The 21254-nt window shown below is 46.8% G+C and overlaps 1 protein-coding gene across 1 annotated transcript in view; it reads right to left on the bottom strand.

Moving 5' to 3' along the window:
- The window catches only part of vwa8 (von Willebrand factor A domain containing 8), a 132688-nt gene that overhangs the window by 25834 nt on the left and 85600 nt on the right, over positions 1–21254 (bottom strand). The window contains exons 30-37 of the mRNA XM_054746534.2: positions 8253–8372; positions 7974–8038; positions 7777–7902; positions 7601–7710; positions 6295–6443; positions 5999–6203; positions 5841–5922; positions 4963–5167 (exon numbers count right to left, since the gene is read on the bottom strand). Of these exons, the coding sequence (XP_054602509.1) occupies positions 4963–5167; positions 5841–5922; positions 5999–6203; positions 6295–6443; positions 7601–7710; positions 7777–7902; positions 7974–8038; positions 8253–8372 (1062 nt within the window). The remainder of the gene's footprint in view (positions 1–4962; positions 5168–5840; positions 5923–5998; positions 6204–6294; positions 6444–7600; positions 7711–7776; positions 7903–7973; positions 8039–8252; positions 8373–21254) is intronic.

Below are 21254 nucleotides of genomic sequence, written 5' to 3'. Positions count from 1 at the left end.
AAGAACACACCAAAGATCTATAAAAATTCTTCTGGTTGTACATGGGACACTGGCCCCTGTGCTAAAGAGATGTGAGTTTTCTGATGCGCTGCAACACTTCACACAGAGCCTTTAGAGTGCAGCCCACTTAAGGGAGTGTTGTTAAACTGGTGTCTGAGTAAGAAGAGAAGGGGATTAAAATTAACCACTACCAACTGCACGACTAATGAAAAAGATGCAACAAGGCAAAGGTAAGCAACACAGTTCCTGACATCAATGTTTGATTTAAGTCGCACGTTTACGTCCTTTAATTTGACGGAAATGTACGCTTTGCTGTTTGTTTACATTGAAAAACAGCTTCACGGTTTTAACGTGCAATACTGTGTATAAAGGCTTAGTGACTGGTTATTGTTTCCCCTTAATAACATTAACATCCATTCATACGTCCATTATCTGAACCATACAGTGTCTGGACAGGTTGCCAGGCCATCGCAGAATAACACCAACAGTAAAATAAACATTTGGTTCGGCACTTCCAACCAGGCGTACCAAGACAAAGTTGCAGTCTGCACCTGTTTAGTCATCATCTATGACTTTCTTGAAGTTCTGACAGAAAACAACACCAGAGGCCTTTTACTAGTGCTGCTAACAGAGAACAGCATAGATGTTGATGCAGACGGGCAGTAACTTCATCCATATGAGCTAACTAAAACACAACAGAGAGAGGATGAAGGTCACGAGGAGCGCAGAGGCAGGATGAAAGAGAAGTTGGTTGGAGGGAACCTGAGAGGTCAGACACAGTCCACCCTGATGGTGAGGAGGAAGACGAGGATGTAAGGGGGAGAGTGAGGAGCAGAAAGAGGGTTACCCAGAGGATCATTTGTCATGTGCACCTGTACACTATCATCAGGTTTGTGGTGTTGAGTGTGTGACTGCAGCTCATAGAGTGTTGAGCAGCTTGTCCAGTAATCAGAAGGTTGCAGGTTCAATCCTGGCTCCAGACAGAGACTGCTGCTGTTGTGTCCTGGGGCAAGACACTTAACCCACCTCGCCTGGTGGCGGTGGCCGGAGGGGCCGATGGCGCCTGTCAGTGCGCCCCAGGGCAGCTGTGGCTACATCGTAGCTCATCACCATCAGTGTGTGAATGGATGAATGATACACTGTAGTGTAAAGCGCTTTGGAGTCCTTACTCTGGTCATTTATCATTTATTTATCCCTTAAATGCATGTGAAGCATGCTGACTGTGGACCTGAATTTGAATACTTATAAATAATAAATAAAAATACAAGATGAAATAAGCAGTTACTGTTCTGACTTCTATCCTCACGTTAACATTTATCTCCTTTTAGACATCAGCAGGTGCCAGGATGACCCACCTGCTCAGCCTGATTTCAGGACAGTAATGGGGACAGAAGACAGCTTCCAGCCAAGTCGCTATGAAAGTCATGCTTGGGCTGAATACTCCGTTACTTTGGACTCTGCCTAGTTTCTCAGATGTTTTTGCCAACAGGAAGTGCGTTTGACTCACCTTCTGGCTTTAGGAACGGGACATAAGCTGTCTGATTACCAGGAGATAAAACTCCAGATCAAAGTGGAGAGCATCAAATAAAACAATGTTAACATAAAGGTGAGACATGTCATCCTCCTCCACCCCCACCCCCCCCCCCCCACCCCCCCACACACACACAGCTGGAAAAATTCCTAGGGGAAACTGACAAATGTTAGCCTGGCAAGCCAGACTAAATAAATGTATTATTTAGTCTGGCCATGCTCCATTGATGGCTCTCGGTTGTGGGGCGGGTTCTACCGTTGTCTTTTAAATGATCTCCGCATTTCACTGGACAATGAATGTGACATACTCGTGTTTCACTCTGTTGCATCATCCCACCCACCAGGCATATAGAGTGCCCTGATTGGCCCACAAAGCGGATAAAGCTCTGTGATTTGTTCTCTAAGCAGATAGAGCACTATGATTGGCCCACCATTATGGACCAATCACAGCTCTTTATGTGTTTGAAACCCCTCTAGAGAGCTGTGATTGGCTAGCCAGAGTCCTGGTAGGAGCTGCGGAGGTTCCAATGGAGCATGCCTAGACCAAACTTTGCAAAGCAAGAATTTGGTCTAGTTCACTAGGCTAGACAAATGTTTCAGTTGTGTGGAAATACGTCACTAAAGATGAATCTTCTAGTTCTGTGAGATGTAAAATCTGCAAGTCTGTTCTAAAACATAACAAAAGTACAAGTTCTATGTGCATGCATTTGAAAAAGCATCCGCTAATGCTAGCTGAGGAGGGACAACCCAAGTCGCCTGTTAAGCAGTCAATCAGCTCATGCATCCAGTTCTCTGGTATTACTCCAGAGACAATGCTCTGAGTAATAGCAAGAACCCAAGGACCAACTGATGAGAAAAGCCTAATGCACAGTAAAACTGGTATTAGACAGAATGGGTATGATAATGGCATATGATGTAGAATGATGTACTACCAGGTAACCGGGTGTGCTTAATGATGATGTCATCGAGGAGCGCGACAGTTCAGAGCTTCAACACAGCAACATGGCTGAGCATGCACTTCTACCACGTTTGCATGAATGTTGTCCATCTATGTGAGCTGTGGAGGAAAGCTGTTGCTGAGCGGACAGGCAGACGGTGGATGTAGACGTGCTTCTAAAGGTGCTTCATGAGGTTACACCAGTTGTACGGACCTGGTCTGGAGTCAGGTGGTGAGCAGAGAAAGATTCTCAGTAAAATATGCTGGTGAGAGTAAAGTTGTATCATTAGCTCATTAACGCCTAAATGACATTTGCTTTTTCAACAGATGATAAACTCAAAGCCTTTCAAACTTTTTGGACATCTCCTCTGACTTCGTTAAAACCGTTTCCTTTCCACTTTCAGCTGTTTTTTTTTTTTTTTTTTTTACCGTGTCCTGTCTGGCTGTGAAGCAAGCAGAAGTGATGTCTGAATGCTGGTGACAAGCCTTACAGATTTACTCTCAGGTGGAGCATCAAAGCGTCTGCTTTTAATGTCACGCCTGATACTTAAAACTTTATTGTTATTGTTGTTGAATGCTTTGTAATTCCGACCAGACACGGAGACAGAGGTGAAAGAGAAAGGAAAAGAAAAGGTGGGGAGAGGGGGGGGGGGGGGGATCCACAAAAATAAACAATAATGAACAAGAGTCTGCTTCTAGACCTGCAGAAAAAGACAAAAAAGAAAGCAAAAGGACAAAAAAAAATGGGACACAACAACAATACAACAAGATCAAGCTATCACTGCGTCAACTTGATGAAGAAAATATATAATCAACATTGCTTAACTGAAGAATCACGATAATAAATCACAGTGCATTAAGTGCCCACCATAGTCTTAAGACCTGTGTTGAACGTGCCCAACTCCATACTTTTGAGAGCACCATGTGAGCACCTGTGTGTGTACACGCGCTTGTTTATGTAAGGTTTTTCTATAGGAGCGTCCAACAGAGAGTGTGAGGGACCACAGATCTGCCCCCCCAAAGATGCGCAGGAGACGGGGGGAGCTCCAAGTCCCAGAGATCCAGGCGCTGCCCCAGAACACAGGAACCCCAAGGAGACTGCAACCAGAAAGGCCCCCGCCCCCCTCGAGAGGCACAGAGGATCGCCCCGGGGGGCCATAACCAGCAGCCGGCAGAGTCCCGGCTGTTATGGTAATGTTTCTGACAAAAATACGCAACAGAGCATCATTTTACCTGCAGTTATTCACTCCTGACGCACAACCTCACTTCTATGAGCAACAAAACATGAAACATTAATCAGGAATTTTCACTTTAGTTCAAACAAATTCTAATTGAGTGTTTTCATCACATTTAGCTTGTATTCAATTTAAATCATCTTTATTTATTTTGATCTTTTTTGTTGCATTGATTAGACAAAGAACCTTCACATAAAAACCATTAGAGATATTTTGTATTTATTTAAATAAGTTTTAAAAATGAAACATCATTTATTTCATACTTTAGAATAGTTTGTTCTACAATTCATCTGGAATGTAAGATTGTTCAAAAAGAGTCATAAACAGAAGAAAAGAATATGCATTCATGTAATTAATGCATGTGCTTCAAAATGTATCGCGATCCAGATTTTAGGCCGTATTGCCCATTCCTAAGCCGACCAAAGGTTCCCTCTATAGCAGGTAGGCATGAACACCAGCCAGCCAATCAGCCGGGAGTGGGTGTGTTGGATCGGCTCCGCGTTAAGCTGACTGTCGGAGAGCAGATCTAAAAAATCGGTTGGCTCAGCATAGATTACCCAGATGTGAACACAAATGACCTGCCAGGGCTGTGCCGTGCAGACAAAGACGTGGAAGACCTATGAGACAGCCCAAGCCCACCTGTATTATTCTATATATTACTGTATATGATTTGTGTTATCCACTGAGCCTCCAGGCACGGATGATCAAACACGACACCACTATAACAGGGGTAGGCATAAAAGGTCATGGACATGTGAGAAGTCTCTTTGCAGATGATGTATTAATTTACCTAAATGATTCAGTTACAACTTTTACACATCTAATGGAAATTCTAGAGCAGTTTGGCTTTCACTCTGGTTCTAACTGAATATGGAAAAGTCTCAGGTTTTATCTTCGATTGCTCTCCAACCCGAAACTTAAAGATTCAAAATAAAATGGGAAGATTAGACATGACCGTAGCTGGGAATAAGTACCTACAAACTCGGACTGACCTATAGAATAACACTATGGGTAAGATATTGACAGATGGGTTTGCATGACAGGCGTAGCATTACCCGTGTTCTGATCCGCTCTGAAGGCCAAACTATTGCATCATTCCAACAAAACACACTCTCTCTCACACTCTGCTTCTGCAGGGACACGAGTCTGATCGCTCCTCAAAACTGGAAAATGTGTAAAGCATAGAAACCTCAGGCTGTGGTGTAATGCTGCCCCCAGTGGGCTGGAAGGGAACTGCAGACAGAAGCCAAGTTCTGTTACCTGTACCGGTCTGCCGTCCTCAGTACCAATCATATTCCGCCACTCCATCAGAGACTGCTGCAGGGTGTCCAGTCCTGTCTCCCAGAGCCGGACACAGCCCCCCACGTCCACCGTGACCACGCCTCCAGAACCAAGAGCAGCGACTAGAACATCACACTCAGACACTTTGGACAGCCAGTTGGTGTAGGGGGACATCGTCCTAGACCTGGCACAGAGATGAGGGACAATCAGGACACACAGAACCGAACCAGTTCTTCTACACAGGTAAACAACAACATGACAGATTTGTATTATTAAATAGAAAAAAAACACATTTTATCATCAGCAGCCCTAAATAATCCTGGTCCCTAACGTTTGGCAGCGAGTGAGCAAGGTGGTTCATACCGAGCCGACATCTATGAAGGGGTCCTTTCACGTACTGCTTTCAAAACTAATGAAAGACTTGTATCTAAACCAGAACCGGGACTGAGGGCCAGGCAGCCATTACCGTGGTGACAGGCGTTCTCCTCTGTGTTACTGTTACGAGTCCAGCTGCAGGCCTGGCTCATTCCCATCAGCAGAGAGTTGCTGCTGTACAGTTCTGACTTTCTCTGGATCCACCTGAAACCAGGACCGGCTCAGAGGTTCTGAAGCTGGTTCTAAAGTATCAGTTGTGCCACAGAGGAGGATTTCAAATGTGAGGACTGGTGAAAGAGAAGGAGGATACCATTCAGACAAAACCAGTTCAGTCCAGTATTTGGGGTTTAGTGGGAGGCTGTGAGTGGCTGTGAGGATGGGAGACCGGTCCAGGGTGACCGACTGGCTGTGATGCTTCTCTTCTCCACCAGCTGAGGTAAGATCTAATGAGATGGAGAGGTAATGCAGGTGAGCTTGTTTACCTGGGAACTGGGATGTATTTGAGTTTCTTTGATGTGAGATCTGTAACCTCCAGGTACGCTGATGTCATAGGGGGAGTGGCATCTGGAAAACAGACAGAACTGGTTGTTACATCCAGGACGTAGGCTCATCACTAGTACCATCGACCCAGAACGCTGACCTTTAGAGTACACGTCTTTCAGAGGCACCTTGCTGGAGGGAAGGGCTCGGACCACCTGATTGGCTGAGAGCAGAGTGACACAATTCTCCCGTTTTGCTGCTCCACTTTGAACTCTTCCTCTTAAGAACATGTGAGATCCTGCCTCGCTGCTTTTCATGTCTGACAGGTCATAAGGTCTCCTGAAGCTGTAGACCTGGTTAGAGGACTAGGCCCAGGAATACAAGAAGAAAACATCACCATAGAAACCTGAAACACCACCAGGACCCAGTGGAGAATACCAGCTGCCATCATCTCACCATGAGGTCCGGAAAGCCCACCACAATCTGAGCGAAGGAGCTGGGGTTCACCAGCAGGCGGTTTGGGGAGACGATCTTCTGACCCAGAGCCACACTGAGGTTCTCACTGGGTAGCTGCTCCACCGACACCATCTGGAGTGTAGAAAGCTCTGATGGAAACCAGTCAGACATCAGGTTAGAGTTCTGATGGAGCGAAGGTCTGAAACACAGCCTCGGCCAGCATGAGCTGTCCTGCTCTGACAGAAAGGTGCCACTCCATCTCAGAGTGGTCTCCTCTACGCCACTGTAGTGACGGGAGTGGTTATGTTCACCAGATGGCCAATAAGATGTGATATTCCACATGAATATGAACTATCGACCTGATTGGTCTCTGAACATCTGATTTAATATTACCTTAGGTTCTTGGTGCTGCCAGGGAAACACACACTTCCTATGAATCCACACAGAGTATTTAGTTTATAAAAGTTACTTTGGGTCTGTATTTATAAACTAATGATTATCCACGACAGTAACGAGGGGTGCCTTAACGAGGTCACTGAGGCCATTAGCCTAGCTGTTAAGTAGCAAAACCTTGTTAAGTATCTGAGAAATGTGTGGGTAGTTAAACCAGCTGTTGGTTATTCATAAAGCCATCCAACGCCAGCGTGCAGGTCACATGATCACCAGCCAGAAGATGCTGCCAGGGTCTGCTAGTAAGATGCTCCACGTCTGATGCGTTGTTGCGTCTGATAAGCTTGCAAGTGTTGCTAAGAGGCTTTGACCTTGGGGTCAAAAGCGTGGATGGTTCCTTGTGCTTTGCTCACCCGTTGGCCAAACCGGGAAGCGGCTGAGAACTGATTAGTTCAGGAAGTGAACTCTAATTTATAAAGTGTTGTTTACAAATTTAGACAAATCAGAACTGGACAAGTCTAAACCTCCGACACCAGTCTGCTCTCTAAACACTCAGAGAGGTTATTTCCTAATGCAAGGTAAAAACGTGTTAACCATTAGTGATAACATAGTGATGTGTTCATACTGATTAATATTATATCACTAAACCATCACAATCTGGTGTCATTGAAGCTCTGAAATAAATCATTATAGGAATAAAACATGATTGAGTTATTAAATCGTGTTAGATGGAACATTCATTGTAGACACAGAACATGACTGTACACCTGACGACTGAAGAAATCCTTTCATGAGACCAACGAGCAGAAATGTCAGCGTAAAAGAGAGAGAGGGTTTCTGCGTGCGTGCATGTGTATGTGTGCGTGCATGCGTGTGAGTGTGTGTATTATTAATATTCAGTCGGTTGCCTCTGTACCTGAGCTGGCTTCGTCACCACAGCTGACCGTGTCCTCACTGATGCTGTGAAGCTGACATACTTGAGTATGTTCTGCTGCGATGTGCTTTGGCTTGGTGAGAAGAAACTTCCTGAAACATTACGACACATGTTAGAGATTAAATGAAACTCTCCAGACGTTTGGAACAATTACTCACCTGTTGGTGTTGCTCTCTAGCAGCAGCCAGCAGTCCTCTGCCACCAAGAAAACTGCCTTCAGGTTGATGGGGAGAGAGATGGACTGAACGTGACCTTCTAGAACATCCAGAAGCTCCAGCTGGTTGCTACACAGAGAACAGACGGTGACTCTACAGAAGACAGTGCAGTCCTCAGCCATACAGAACGAGTCTCTCACCCGTCCTCCACGTAGAACAGAAGCCAGTTTTTATGGGCAAATTCTCGACACATCTTGTATCCTTGCTGCAATCAAAGCACACATCAGACAGGGTTCATCCTTCAGAGCTGAGTCAGGCTTCATCACATGTAAACGTTCAGTAACACAGCAAAGTTCTTCAGCAGATGCATCAAAGTCAAACCGGTCAGGAGGAGATGGAAAACGCATGAATGTCATCACAGGAAGAAGATGTTTACAAAGAACTTCACAGCAACTCGCCATCCCTCTGAAAGCTCTGACCTGAGGATTCTTAGTGCTCCACCAGCTTGGGGTTCTGGAAGGACCTGAATCACCGTCTGGGGTCAACACAAGCCTTCGTACAGCGCCGGTTACCAGGTCCAAGTGGAGGATGGTGTTACTCTGGTGGGAGACAGAAAGATGAAGTGAAATGGCAGAACAACATTAGGGTAGTTCGGTGCTTTGTAATTGAGCACTGAAAGTTAAATTTGGGACTTTGAACTCTAAATTTAGCGGATATGTTGCGGGTGCTGTTGAGCCGACCAGAAAGCTCTGCTCAACCAAAAGTTCATTACCCCTAAAAAAAAATCATGTCATAGCTAACTCCCGTTAAAGCTTTACACTCAGAGCCGTGTCTCACCCTTCCCTCTTACCGTGTTGGAGCCATGTTGTTAGGCGTTATGCCTCTGGTAGGGTATGCGAGGACCACAAATGAAACAGTGTTGCCTCACCCGGACATGGGCCACCGGGGCCCCCCTCTGGAGGTGGAGCATGTTAGCGTGCATTTAGTGGCCGGACTTTCACCCATGGTGCTCGGCCGGATGCTAGAAGAGGAGACGCAAGTCCCCACTCACCACTTATGAGAGGGGCAAAAGTGGTTGGGTGCATTGTGTGTTGGGTGGTGGCCGAAGGTGGGGGCCATGGCGATATGATGATCACTGCAGAAGCTAGCTCACAATATGCTGAATGTCACCTCTCTGGTGGGAAAAGGGCCCGAGTTGGCTTGTGAGGTTGAGAGGAGTTTCCTTGAAAGAAGTTGGGAACACTACCACTCTGGAGTTGCCCTTCGACCACCACCAGCAGGTGGTGGCAGGTTAGGTGCCTTGCCCAAGGACACAACAGCGCCCGGTCGGCACCAGGATTGAAACTGCTACCTTCCGATTACTGGACAACCCGCTCTACGTCCTGAGCTTCTGCTGTCCCATGATGACAAATGGGACTTGATTATAAACTGCAGCTGTCTGTTGTAGCTTAATGAGCAGAAACTAACTGTGAATGACCCTCCTCCCTCCCCCCCGATGAGGCGTTAGCCTCTACTGTATGCGGGAGTTGTTGTATTGATTAGATGCAGGAAGGTGGGACCTAGAAAGGTGAAACCTGAGTACTCCTCTCCTATTAAATGTAGGTTTTTCCTGTTGACCATTTCTCCACAACACATCCCCACAGCAGATTTCATCACTGCCACAGAATCTACCATATGCAACAACAACCTCAGGGAGACAGAAGCTGAAGAACTGAGGATCAAGGTTACAGCAGCCTTTTTAAATGTCATTTTCTTTTGTAACAAGAGTTTGTTGTTACCTTTGCTGACATGTTTAAACAATCACTGCCACCTTCGTCAGACCAACTGCCAGATGTTGGTGGACGATATCGCCCTCTGCTGCCCGCCTTCTCCGCTGATCAGCGTGTCCCATGAGTGGTCCAGGGTGTAGACTCCTTCATCCCTGTTCATGGTCCTGCGTCCATGTCTCCTTATCTCTATCGCTTCTTTGACCCATCTTTGAATGTCTGTAGCTCTGTGTCTAGGATTCGTGTTGCCAGTCCATTACATGGTTTTCTGCTGTGCGGTGGTCGGTTACAGCTGATTTCTTTACTGTGCTTTCTGCTTCTTGTCTAGCTGCTCTTGTGTGTCTTCCACTCATTTCTCCTCACACTCTTTTCTATGTTCTATTGTTGGTGTGTTGAGGTGGCGTCCGGTTGCTCCTATGTATGTTTTACTGCAGAGTTTACCTGGGATTTCGAAAGTGACTCCACATTTTAGTGCTGATGATATCTTATCTTTTGGGTCTTTTCTTACGGTCATACACGGTTTTGTTGGTGTGTTCATGTTGTGTTTCTTCATCGCTGTTATATTCTTTGCTGTATGCCTTTGATGTGTGGAAGGGTTATTACAGGTTTGGTCTCAGTGCTTTCTGGTTTCTTGTGATGGTTCTTTCAGTTACTTGTTGCTTTCCTTTGATAATTGCCCATGTTGGGGGGGGGGGGGGGGGGGGGCTGGGTCTGTGGTTAAGGCTATTTGCTCTAGGTCCTCCATCAAAAATTCACAGAGGGTAGCTGACGATGGGTTTTCCATGGCAAAGCCTTCCAGTTGTTCATATATTGTTCCATCGTATTTGAAGTATGTTGAATTTGCCGTTAGTTCTATTCATTGTGTAATTATCTTCTGTGGTGAGTTTTATCCGGTTCGATTCTGTTAACTACTACATCAATGGTTTCCACATCAACCACCGGAGGCCAAAATATTAGTTATCGGGACTATAACGCAGCTCTGAATTTTATTCCCAAACAGTTTCAGTCAAGGTCACATCCTCTGCATCTAATCAATACAATGACACAATAGAGGCTAAGGACTCAGACTGAGAACCTTCACCAGCATCTTGTCTCTTCTGATCTGTGGCCCGATGTCTTGGACACTCAGGTGAAGAGAGGGGTGGAGCTGTCAACTGACCACTACCCGGTGGTGGATTGGCTTCAATGGTGGGGGAGGATGCCAGTCAGACCTGGCAGACACAAACGTATTGTGAGGAACATCTGGCTGAGTTTCCTGTCAGAAGGAGCTTCAAGTTTTAGCTTCAACAAAAATTCAAACATGTCCCAAAGGAGATGTTGCACATTGAATCCAAGTGGGCCATGTTAAAGTCCCAGCAGTTGTCACACACACTGATGTGTGTGCAAAATTTGTTCTCCGCATTTGACCCATCCCCTGGGGGAGCGGTGAGCTGCAGACACAGCCGTGCTCGGGAACCATTTGGTGGTTTAACCCCCAATCCAACCCCTTAATGCTGAGTGTCAAGCAGGGAGGCATTGGGTCCCATTTTTTCTGTCTTTGGTATGACCCGATCAGGAATCGAACCCTGATCTCCCAGTCTCAGGACGGACACTCTACCACTAGGCCACTGAGCTGGAAAAGCTGGTTCCGTGCTTCCATTGTTGAGACAGTTGACCAGAGCTGTGGCTGCAATCCCCTAACCCATTGGTGAATACAGGCAGTTAGGGATGCTATCAAGGAGAAGAAAAAAGTCTGTGTCCTTTTGGCCTGTGGGACTCTGGCACCTGATAGGTACTGGCATTTGGTGGAAGTTGGCCCAGATGTTCACAAAAGCAAAAACCCAGTCGTGGGAGGGGTTCAGTGAGCAAAATTTCCATTTGGCTTTGAGGAAATTCTGCTTCACCATCTGGCGTCTTAGGATGGGAAAGCAGTCCACCACCAACACTGTTTATAGTGGGGACAGAGCACCGCTGACCTTAACTCAGGACTTTGTGGATTGGTGGGCAGAGCACTTCGAAAACCAATGGTGATCTTTTAATCATACATGTATGTGAGCCTATCTTTGCTCTGAAATGTTAAAAATATAATGATACAGGTCTTTTCAGTTAAACTGAACACAATGTGAAGCCACCTTGGTCCATGAAATGAAAGAACGCAGGTTGTTAAGAACTTCCACAGGGTGATACAGCAGCACAATGTTGAAAGGATTTCATATTTCTCTTGGAAAGTTGTCTCTTTCAGAGCTCTCTCTCTCTCTCCCCCCGTAAACTCCTCTGTGTCACTGAATTGGAGAGACAAATGATCAGGTCCTGAAAGCCAATGCCACTCAGACCACACAACCCATAAACTATAATTGGCTTTAATTAGCCAGTCGCTGACAACTAGGCAATACCGGTGCATCTGCATCTGATGCACTATGGGGTTTCCTTACACGGGCTCATTCCAGTGGGAATTAGAAGATAGGATATTTATTTGATGAATTCTGACACTTCCTGCCTAAAGCCCCTTTGGGTTAAATTAAATGTTCTCCTTACAATGAGAAATTTTAAGCCATTTCTGAGCACATAATGCCGTTTCGAATGGAGCCACTAAAATGACCATTGCCATCTTCTTCTTTGCCTCCATCGGACCACTTATTTTCATTCCTTTTGATGTTAAGACAAATCTCCCAGTGGTCCACACTCAGAGCCTTTACTGGTGCAACAACGCTGTCGACTGGAAGCACATAGCAGGGTTAAAAATGTCTGGACTGCTTTACAGTAATGAATGAACCTAGTTGGGATGCTGCCCTTGCGACCCGGACCCAGATAGGCGGAAGAGGACAAGACGAGACAAGAAGTGGTGGTGCTGCTGTAACAAGTGAATTTCCCCACTGTGGGATAAATAAAGTCTATTCTATTCTATTCAACAGAGGGGGAAAGTAATGTATTACAATTACTCACGTTGCTGTAATTGAGTAGCTTTTTTGTATATTTATACTTTTTAAGTCGTTTTTAAAATCTGTACTTTTATTTTTACTTGAGTACGTTTTTAAAAATAATTGTAATTCGCTACATTTTAAATCATATCCGTTACTGAGTAAAAATAAATTGGAGGCTTAATAAATTAAAAGTATTGCATGTCGCTGCGTTGGAACAGAAAGAGACACCTGCATGAGCGCCGTGGGGGAGTACACTTGATAATGAGGACAAACAGCCATTTTTACCGCAGTTTTGCTCAAAAACATCAGTTCAGTCCCTGTGATCCACTCGCTGTTCACCTCCTCTCTCCCTGCTCTCCTGTGGGTTGGAACCCGCACCTTCCCGCACCGGTGTGACGTCATCAGAATTCTGCTCGGTTCGGTAGCCAGACTCGGTTCCGTGTTTGAAATGTGTTTCCCTACCGCTCCGCACGGAAGCGGCAAAATAACGTTTAGCGCTCCTAATAAGCGGATTATCATCACTTTGCTCATAAAACAGAAGACCTGCAGGCCTCTGTGAGTTAAACCATCCTGATACTGTTCGGGTGTAAACATTGTGCTCCATCCCTGTGTTTGAACTCAGAAGATGCTCCTTGATGCCACAGATATGGCTGATTTAGCTTGTTTCTTTATTTTACTCCAGAATAAGAGATTAAAGTATTACTAATGCAGTTCAATAAAATTAGTCATGACGTGTGTGTGTGTGTGTGTGTGTGTGTGTGTGTGTGTGTGCGCACACGAGCGAACTGTGAACTGACGTTGTGATTTTACACTACTTAGATGTAGCCAGGGGCGGCGTTAGGCCCGGCTACTTGGGCTCAAGCCCCGAATGTTTCATGAAAAGACTAGTGAGTGTTACGTGTGTGGGCTTAACACACACATGCGCGCGCGCGTATGTGTGTGTGTTAAGCCCAGGATCTTCAGTCCTAAATCCGCCCCTGGATGTAGCCTTCTTTACGCTGACAAAAATATAACTAAGTAACTTTTACTTTGAGTACATTTTATTTATGATACTTTTTACTTTTACTTGAGTAAAAACTTAGGCAAGTACTTTTACTTGTGCTTGAGTAAAAAATTATCAAAGAATTGGTACTCATACTTATGTAGGAAATTTTAGTACTCGTTCCACCTCTGCTATTCAATATTCAGCAGCTCAGCACAGCGTTCATCCTTCATGCTAAAACAATCTTTCGTGAGACCAGATCTTTCAACAGAGTACTTTTAGCTGCAAGAACCATACTTTTCAGAACCAACCAATTATTATTTGTTCAACCTGCAAAACTCCATCAGAAGCACCAGAAGTCACCCAGGGAAATATCTCTTCGACCAGTCGTGATTTTGCAAAATATCTTTCGGATCTTGGAGAGTACAGACGGTTTTTTTTCTCCTCTCCCTCCCTGCTCTTTCCAAGGCTCTCTGTCCTGTCTGCCTGTGCACGGCGCTTCCCTGCATTTTTAGGAAACTGGAAATTATTAAACATGGATCTGGTCAGTTGGTCTTTCAACGCGACTGACAAAATCTTTGCAAAGATGAGAAAGGGAGAAGGGGCTCCTGGATGTCCCTCTGGGACAGAGCCAGCTGGGTATATCATGGACTCCTGGAAACAGTGGAACTTGATATCTGCCTCTCTCAACTGTCTGTGGAGAATTATGAAGATGTCTGGATATTCGACGTGTTGGTGTCGGGATTTCTGCTGTTTGGCCTGAGCGGTTACCTGGCATATTGGAAAATTAACGAGCTTTCAAGGAATATTGGCTTAATCCCGGAGCTCAGGGATGGAATGCATCGTGCTGTAAACTCACAGACTCAGATAATTGTCTAGATGAGTCGTAAGCATGGAACTTTGGCTGAGATTCAGACTCTGGCACAGAAGGTGGATTCGATCAAGGAGCGAGTTGACAGATCAGCACGGATTGGAATAGTTTGATAATGCCATTATGTTCATTATCTGAACACACACACACACACCAACACTTCAACATTCAAATCCATATGCATCCATCATAGAGAGTTAGTCCTGGATGATTGTTTGAATTTATAATTATAGAAATTAAAGATTCTTAAACGATCCCAACTCTCTCTTTTCTTGTCTCTAAGTCAATACAAAGAGTTTAAATAAAACTCCCTGAAGTAAAAACAACCTCTTCTGATTATAATATCTGGACCTAATAAAAAGTGTAAGAATATACAACTATATTCCACTACAGTGGATTCGATCAAGGAGTGAGTTGACGGATCAGCACGGATTGGAATAGTTTGATAATGCCATTATTGGACCTGGAGGGGTTGAAGACCAACAGAACTCTAAAGCAGAGAGGAAATTATCTCTGCCTGTACCCAAAACAGTTCTTGCTATCTGAATCTGGTGCCCTTGGAGCCTGTGAGGCTGAAGTGTAAACCCACCTCAGAAGAAATGTGGAATACTGCCGTCGCTATGGAAACTCTTTCTCCCTATCCCAGCCTGGCTGGGACTGTGACCGGTGAAGGCCGTGGAACCGTATCTAGGAGTCACTGTGCTCTCTAACCCATTATCTCCCTCCCCGTCCAAACGGAGGTGATGAGCGCTGCTCCATGCGGCTGCACGCTCTGAAGTGAGGAGAGTCCCAACCCTACCTCCCCACCTAGTGGACACTTATGTTGTGTATCGTCTGAAGTCTGTGTGCATTTCTGTCTAAGGTGGTTTTTTTTTTTTTTTTTTGCAAAGCAAAGCTACCCTCTCTGTCGGGGGTAACTCTGAAGTGCCTTTTTTCCCTCCCCCTGACTCTAGCCTCATATAAACCCTCGTGATCTATTACAGTGGCGCGACTCGTGTTGCGAATGACCACAGTCACCAATTCTTGTCATGTGTCTAGGCATGTATGTCTGATCTTGGAATTGTGTGTACTGAAACAACTGAATTTCCCTCCGGGATTAATAAAGTATTTTTGAATTGAATTGAATTAGCTCAGCAAGCTTGTAACTGCAAGCAACGGTGAACGGAGTTGCTCAAAATTCCGCTCTCAACTCCACCTCTTTTCCCATTTTTGTATTGTTTGGTAGTGTTGAGACGTGTGACACAGCCAAGATGGTGGTGATCGAAACCGCCCACTAGGCTGTGAGTTGGAGTAGGACCTGGCTGCAGACATCAGCTGGTGTGTCGAGAGCAAGATGGCGTGTCATTACATTTACTGGAAAATCGACGAGCGAAAGACCTCGGCAGGAAGTTGGTCCTTTTTTGGCGGCCGCTACGTTGTTTTTGTTTCAACCATACTCGGCGGGTTTCAATTGAGGAAAGGTAAGGATAAGGATGATAGATAAAGAAAGAAAGATAAGGATGAAATTAACTAATTGTTGCAACCGTTCTTAGTTCTTAAATGTAGGCACTATAGCGTTTAAAGCTTTACCAGAGAATTACTGCAAAGGCACCGTGTTTCATAGCTAATTGTATCAATATTAACACGCAGTCTTAAAACGAATGCAGGGAGTTCACAAGCTAGCTAACACAAAAGCTACATAAATAAAGCTATCAGCAATTGTAGCTTAGCTTTAACTTAGCTATTTGATTTTTCTGGTCTCCCTGTTTGTTAAAACAGTTAAAGTAATAATATTAACCTTATATATAATTTAGATATGATATAAAGACCACGATTTCTAATACTGACTTGTCTGAAACGTTATTAATACCCTTTTTTAATTAAAAAGCGTAGATTTTCAGAGATTTGTAAGTGGTTTCAATCACTAGTTTTCATACGAGGGTAAAGTTAACTTCCGATTCGGGAAATGGCTAAAGGGCTAATACACCCAATTTTTCTCTACTCTGACCATTTTTATTCTGCTCTAGCTCAAAACCTACAATACATACACTCTTCAAACCTGTTTTAGATTATTCTGGGCTCGTAGGAATGCATAAAACATAGTTTGTGATTAGTGAAACCTTCCTCTGATTTGTGAAACTTCAAAAAAGACAGATTTATGAATTTTATTTTTCAGCATCTGGCCCACACTGGAACTGGTCCTGTGCACCCAGAAATAAAATGTATTTTCTGGACAAGCTTAGCTTTCAATATCTCTAAATATTTTTCTGTTATTGTGTGTGGTGTGCTGGATCATTCTACTGTGGTTGCACAAATCAGGTGTCCTGCAACAGGTACAATAACTTTGAAATAGTAGCCGCTTCTCTAATTAATGCCGCCCTCCTTCTGATTCTGTTTCAGAATAATCCTAACCTTATAAAAAATAGATATTTTTGTCGACTGACTGCTTTGATCGGGTTTGGTTTATATTAATATTACCGGATTTAAGCACATCTCGTCTCTCGTCTCTCGTCTTCCTCCGCTTATCCGGGTCCGGGTCGCGGGGGCAGCATCCCAACTAGGGAGCTCCAGGCCGTCCTCTCCCCGGCCTTGTCCACCAGCTCCTCCGGCAGGACCCCAAGGCGTTCCCGGACCAGATTGGAGATGTAACCTCTCCAACGTGTCCTGGGTCGACCCGGGGGCCTTCTGCCGGCAGGACATGCCCGAAACACCTCCCCGGGGAGGCGTCCAGGAGGCATCCTGACCAGATGCCCAAACCACCTCAACTGGCTCCTTTCGATCCGGAGGAGCAGCGGTTCTACTCCGAGTCCCTCCCGAATGTCCGAGCTCCTCACCCTATCTCTAAGGCTGAGCCCGGCCACCCTACGGAGGAAACTCATTTCGGCCGCTTGTATCCGCGATCTCGTTCTTTCGGTCATTACCCAAAGCTCATGACCATAGGTGAGGATTGGGACGTAGATCGACCGGTAAATCGAGAGCCTGGCTTTCTGGCTCAGCTCCCTCTTCCCCACGACAGATCGGCTCAGCGTCCGCATCACTGCAGACGCCGAACCAATCCGCCTGTCGATCTCCCGATCCCTCCTACCCTCACTCGTGAACAAGACCCCGAGATACTTAAACTCCTCCACTTGAGGTAGGACCTCTCCCCCGACCCGGAGGTGGCAAGCCACCCTTTTCCGGTCGAGAACCATGGTCTCAGATTTGGAGGTGCTGATCCTCATCCCAGCCGCTTCACATTCGGCCGCGAACCTACCCAGCAAGAGCTGAAGGTCAGAGCTGGATGAAGCTAGGAGGACCACATCATCCGCAAAAAGCAGAGACGAGATTCTCCTGCCACCAAACTCGACACACTCCACACCACGGCTGCGTCTAGAAATTCTGTCCATAAAAGTGATGAACAGAACCGGTGACAAAGGGCAGCCCTGGCGGAGTCCAACCCTCACTGGGAACAGGTCCGACTTACTACCGGCTATGCGGACCAAACTCACGCTCCTCTGGTAAAGGGACTGAATGGCCCTTAACAGAAAGCCACCCACCCCATACTCCTGGAGCGTCCCCCACAGGGTGCCCCTGGGGACACGGTCATAAGCCTTCTCCAAATCCACAAAGCACATGTGGATTGGTTGGGCAAACTCCCATGCCCCCTCCATCACCCTTGCAAGGGTATAGAGCTGGTCCACAGTTCCATGGCCAGGACGAAAACCACATTGCTCCTCCTCTATCTGAGATTCAACTATCGATCGGACCCTCCTCTCCAGTACCTTGGCGTAGACCTTTCCAGGGAGGCTGAGGAGTGTGATCCCCCTATAGTTGGAACACACCCTCAGGTCACCCTTCTTAAAGATGGGGACCACCACCCCGGTCTGCCACTCCCTAGGAACTGCCCCCGATGACCACGCAATGTTGTAGAGACGTGTCAACCATGACAGCCCTACAACATCCATAGCCTTGAGATACCCAGGACGAACCTCATCCGCCCCCGGGGCTCCGCCGCTGTGTAGTTGTTTGACTACCTCAGCAACTTCTGCCCCCGAGATCGGACAGTCCATCCCCAGGCCTCCCAGCTCTGGTTCCTCCTCGGAATGCGCATTGGTGGGATTGAGGAGCTCCTCAAAGTATTCCTTCCACCGTCCGACTATAGCCTCAGTTGACGTCAGCAGCTCCCCATCCCCACTGTAAACAGTGTGAGCGAGTTGCTGCCTTCCTCTCCTGAGGCGCCGGACAGTTTGCCAGAACCTCTTTGGAGCCGATCGATAGTCTTTCTCCATGGCCTCACCAAACTCCTCCCACGCCCGAGATTTTGCCTCGGCAACTGCCACTGCTGCACCCCGCTTGGCTATCCGGTACCTGTCGGCTGCCTCCGGAGACCCACAGACCAGCCACGCCCTGTAGGCCTCCTTCTTCAGCCTGACGGCTCCCCGAACCTCTGGTGTCCACCAGCGGGTACGGGGGTTGCCACCACGACTGGCACCGGCCACCTTACGGCCACAGCTAGCAACAGCCGCCTCGACAATCGCAGAGTGGAACAAGGCCCACTCGGACTCAATGTCTCCCACTGCTCTCGGGACGTGGTCAAAGCTCTGCCGGAGGTGGGAGTTGAAGACCGTCTTGACAGGTTCTTCTGCCAGGCGTTCCCAGCAGACCCTCACTATGCGTTTGGGTCTGCCAGGTCTACGCGGCATGTTCCCTTGCCATCTGATCCAACTCACCACCAGGTGGTGATCAGTTGACAGCTCCGCCCCTCTCTTCACTCGGGTGTCCAAAACATACGGCCGCAGGTCAGATGATACGACTACAAAATCTATCATCGACCTGTGACCTAGGCTGCCCTGGTACCAAGTGTACCGGTGGGCATCCTTATGTTCGAACATGGTGTTCGTTATGGCCAAACTGCGGCTTGCACAGAAGTCCAATAACAAAACACCGCTCATGTTCTGATCAAGTGGGCCGTTCCTCCCAATCACACCCCTCCAGGTCAAGCTGTCATTGCCCACGTGAGCATTGAAGTCCCCCAGCAGGACAATGGAGTCCTCTGATGGAGCACTATCTAGCACTCGTCCCAGGGACTCCAAAAAGGGTGGGTACTCTGGACTGATATTTGGCCCATAAGCACAAACAACAGTCAGGACCCGTTCCCCGACCCGAAGGCGCAAGGAAGCTACCCTCTTGTCCCCCGGGGTAAACCCCAACACACAGGCAGAGAGTCTCGGGGCTAACAAAAAGCCAACCCCAGCCCTCCGCCTCTCACCCGGAGCAACTCCAGCAAAGTAGAGTGTCCAACCCCTCTCCAGGTCTCGGGTTCCAGAGCCAATGCAATGTGTCGAGGTGAGTCCGACTATATCTAGCCGGTACCGCTCAACCTCTGCCACAAGCTCCGGCTCCTTCCCCGCCAGCGAGGTGACGTTCCATGTCCCAAAAACTAGTTTTCTTGTCCGGGGATTGGACCGCCAAGGCTCCCGCCTTGGTCTGCCACCCGATTCACATTGCACCGGACCCTTCATGTTCCTCCTGCGGGTGGTGGGTCCACAGTTGGACGAGCCCATGTATCCGGTTCGGGCTGGGCCCGGCCGGGCCCCATGGGCGAAAGCCCGGCCACCAGGCGCTCGCTCACGGGCCCCAACCCCAGGCCTGGCTCCAGGGTGGGACCCCGGTAACCCTCCGGGCCGGGTACTCCGACTCTTCGTTTTAACCGCCATGAAAGATCCTTCGAACCGTTCTTTGTCTCACCCTTCACCTAAGACCAATTTGTCATGGGAGACCCTACCAGGGGCACTAAGTGCCCCAGACAACATAGCTCCTAGGATCATTAGGGCACTCAAACTCCTCCACCACAATAAGGTGACGGTTCAAGGAGCACATGTAGCTGCAAATCATTCAGGAGTTGGAGGCCTTAAATATAGATCTAAAATGAATTGTCGGACTTCTTCAAGTGACACTGACAAAATTCATTACATGTGCTTGTATTCTTCATTTGCTAATAAGATGTATTTTTATCTAAATTACAGGGCAATCGAGGCTTTGAAAAATGGAACCCAGGCAGTGATTTCAGATGGTGAAATCAAGGTAATGTTTAATTATAATAAATTAAGATTCTAAAATTGGACATAGGATAATGCAATCCCTTGTTTTCTGTGGTAATGTTGCTTATTTTTAACTCTTGTCTCTACTCAGACTGTCTGCAGCGGTGGAGTGAAGTCTGGCCTCATGTATCTGTGGCACAATCCAGGTGTCTCGCTTAAATTAAAGCAAAGACTAAAGCCACTGATGTTCCACTTTGCAGATGCACAGGTAAATGTATACTGACTTACAATAAGCTGCATCACATTTATTTATGTGGATGCGTGGTCAGTGGGCCACCTGGGTCCGTTGTCTAATGCTGAGAGGAACGTTTTGTTCATTTTTATGTTAACGTGTTTTATAGGTTGACGAGCTGACAGAGCGGATTGGTTCATGCTCAGGAATAGATAAACTAATAAAGAAGAGAGAGTTCCAGTTTCTGGACTTGGTGTTTGATGTCCTTGTTCCAGAGGTACAATGCAGTCTTCAGCAGTGATTGGTATAAAAGTTACTTTTCGAAAACATTTGACAGTGTATGAAGTAATCCTTAACAGAGTTTGGTGGCAGGAGAATCTCCTCTCTGCTTTTTGCGGATGATGTGGTCCTCCTAGCTTCACCCAGCTCTGACCTTCAGCTCTTGCTGGGTAGGTTCGCGGCCGAGTGTGAAGCGGCTGGGATGAGGATCAGCACCTCCAAATCCATGGTTCTCGACCGGAAAAGGGTGGCTTGCCAACTCCGGGTCGGGGGAGAGGTCCTACCTCATGTGGAGGAGTTTAAGTATCTCGGGGTCTTGTTCACGAGTGAGGGTAGGAGGGATCGGGAGATCGACAGGTGGATGGGTTCGGCATCTGCAGTGATGCGGACGCTGAGCCGATCTGTCGTGGTGAAGAGGGAGCTGAGCCAGAAAGCCAGGCTCTCGATTTACC

Source organism: Nothobranchius furzeri, chromosome 14, assembly GCF_043380555.1.
Source record: "Nothobranchius furzeri strain GRZ-AD chromosome 14, NfurGRZ-RIMD1, whole genome shotgun sequence".
In the NCBI taxonomy this organism is placed as follows: Eukaryota; Metazoa; Chordata; class Actinopteri; order Cyprinodontiformes; family Nothobranchiidae; genus Nothobranchius; species Nothobranchius furzeri.
This window is presented reverse-complemented; position numbering and strand designations above follow the sequence as displayed.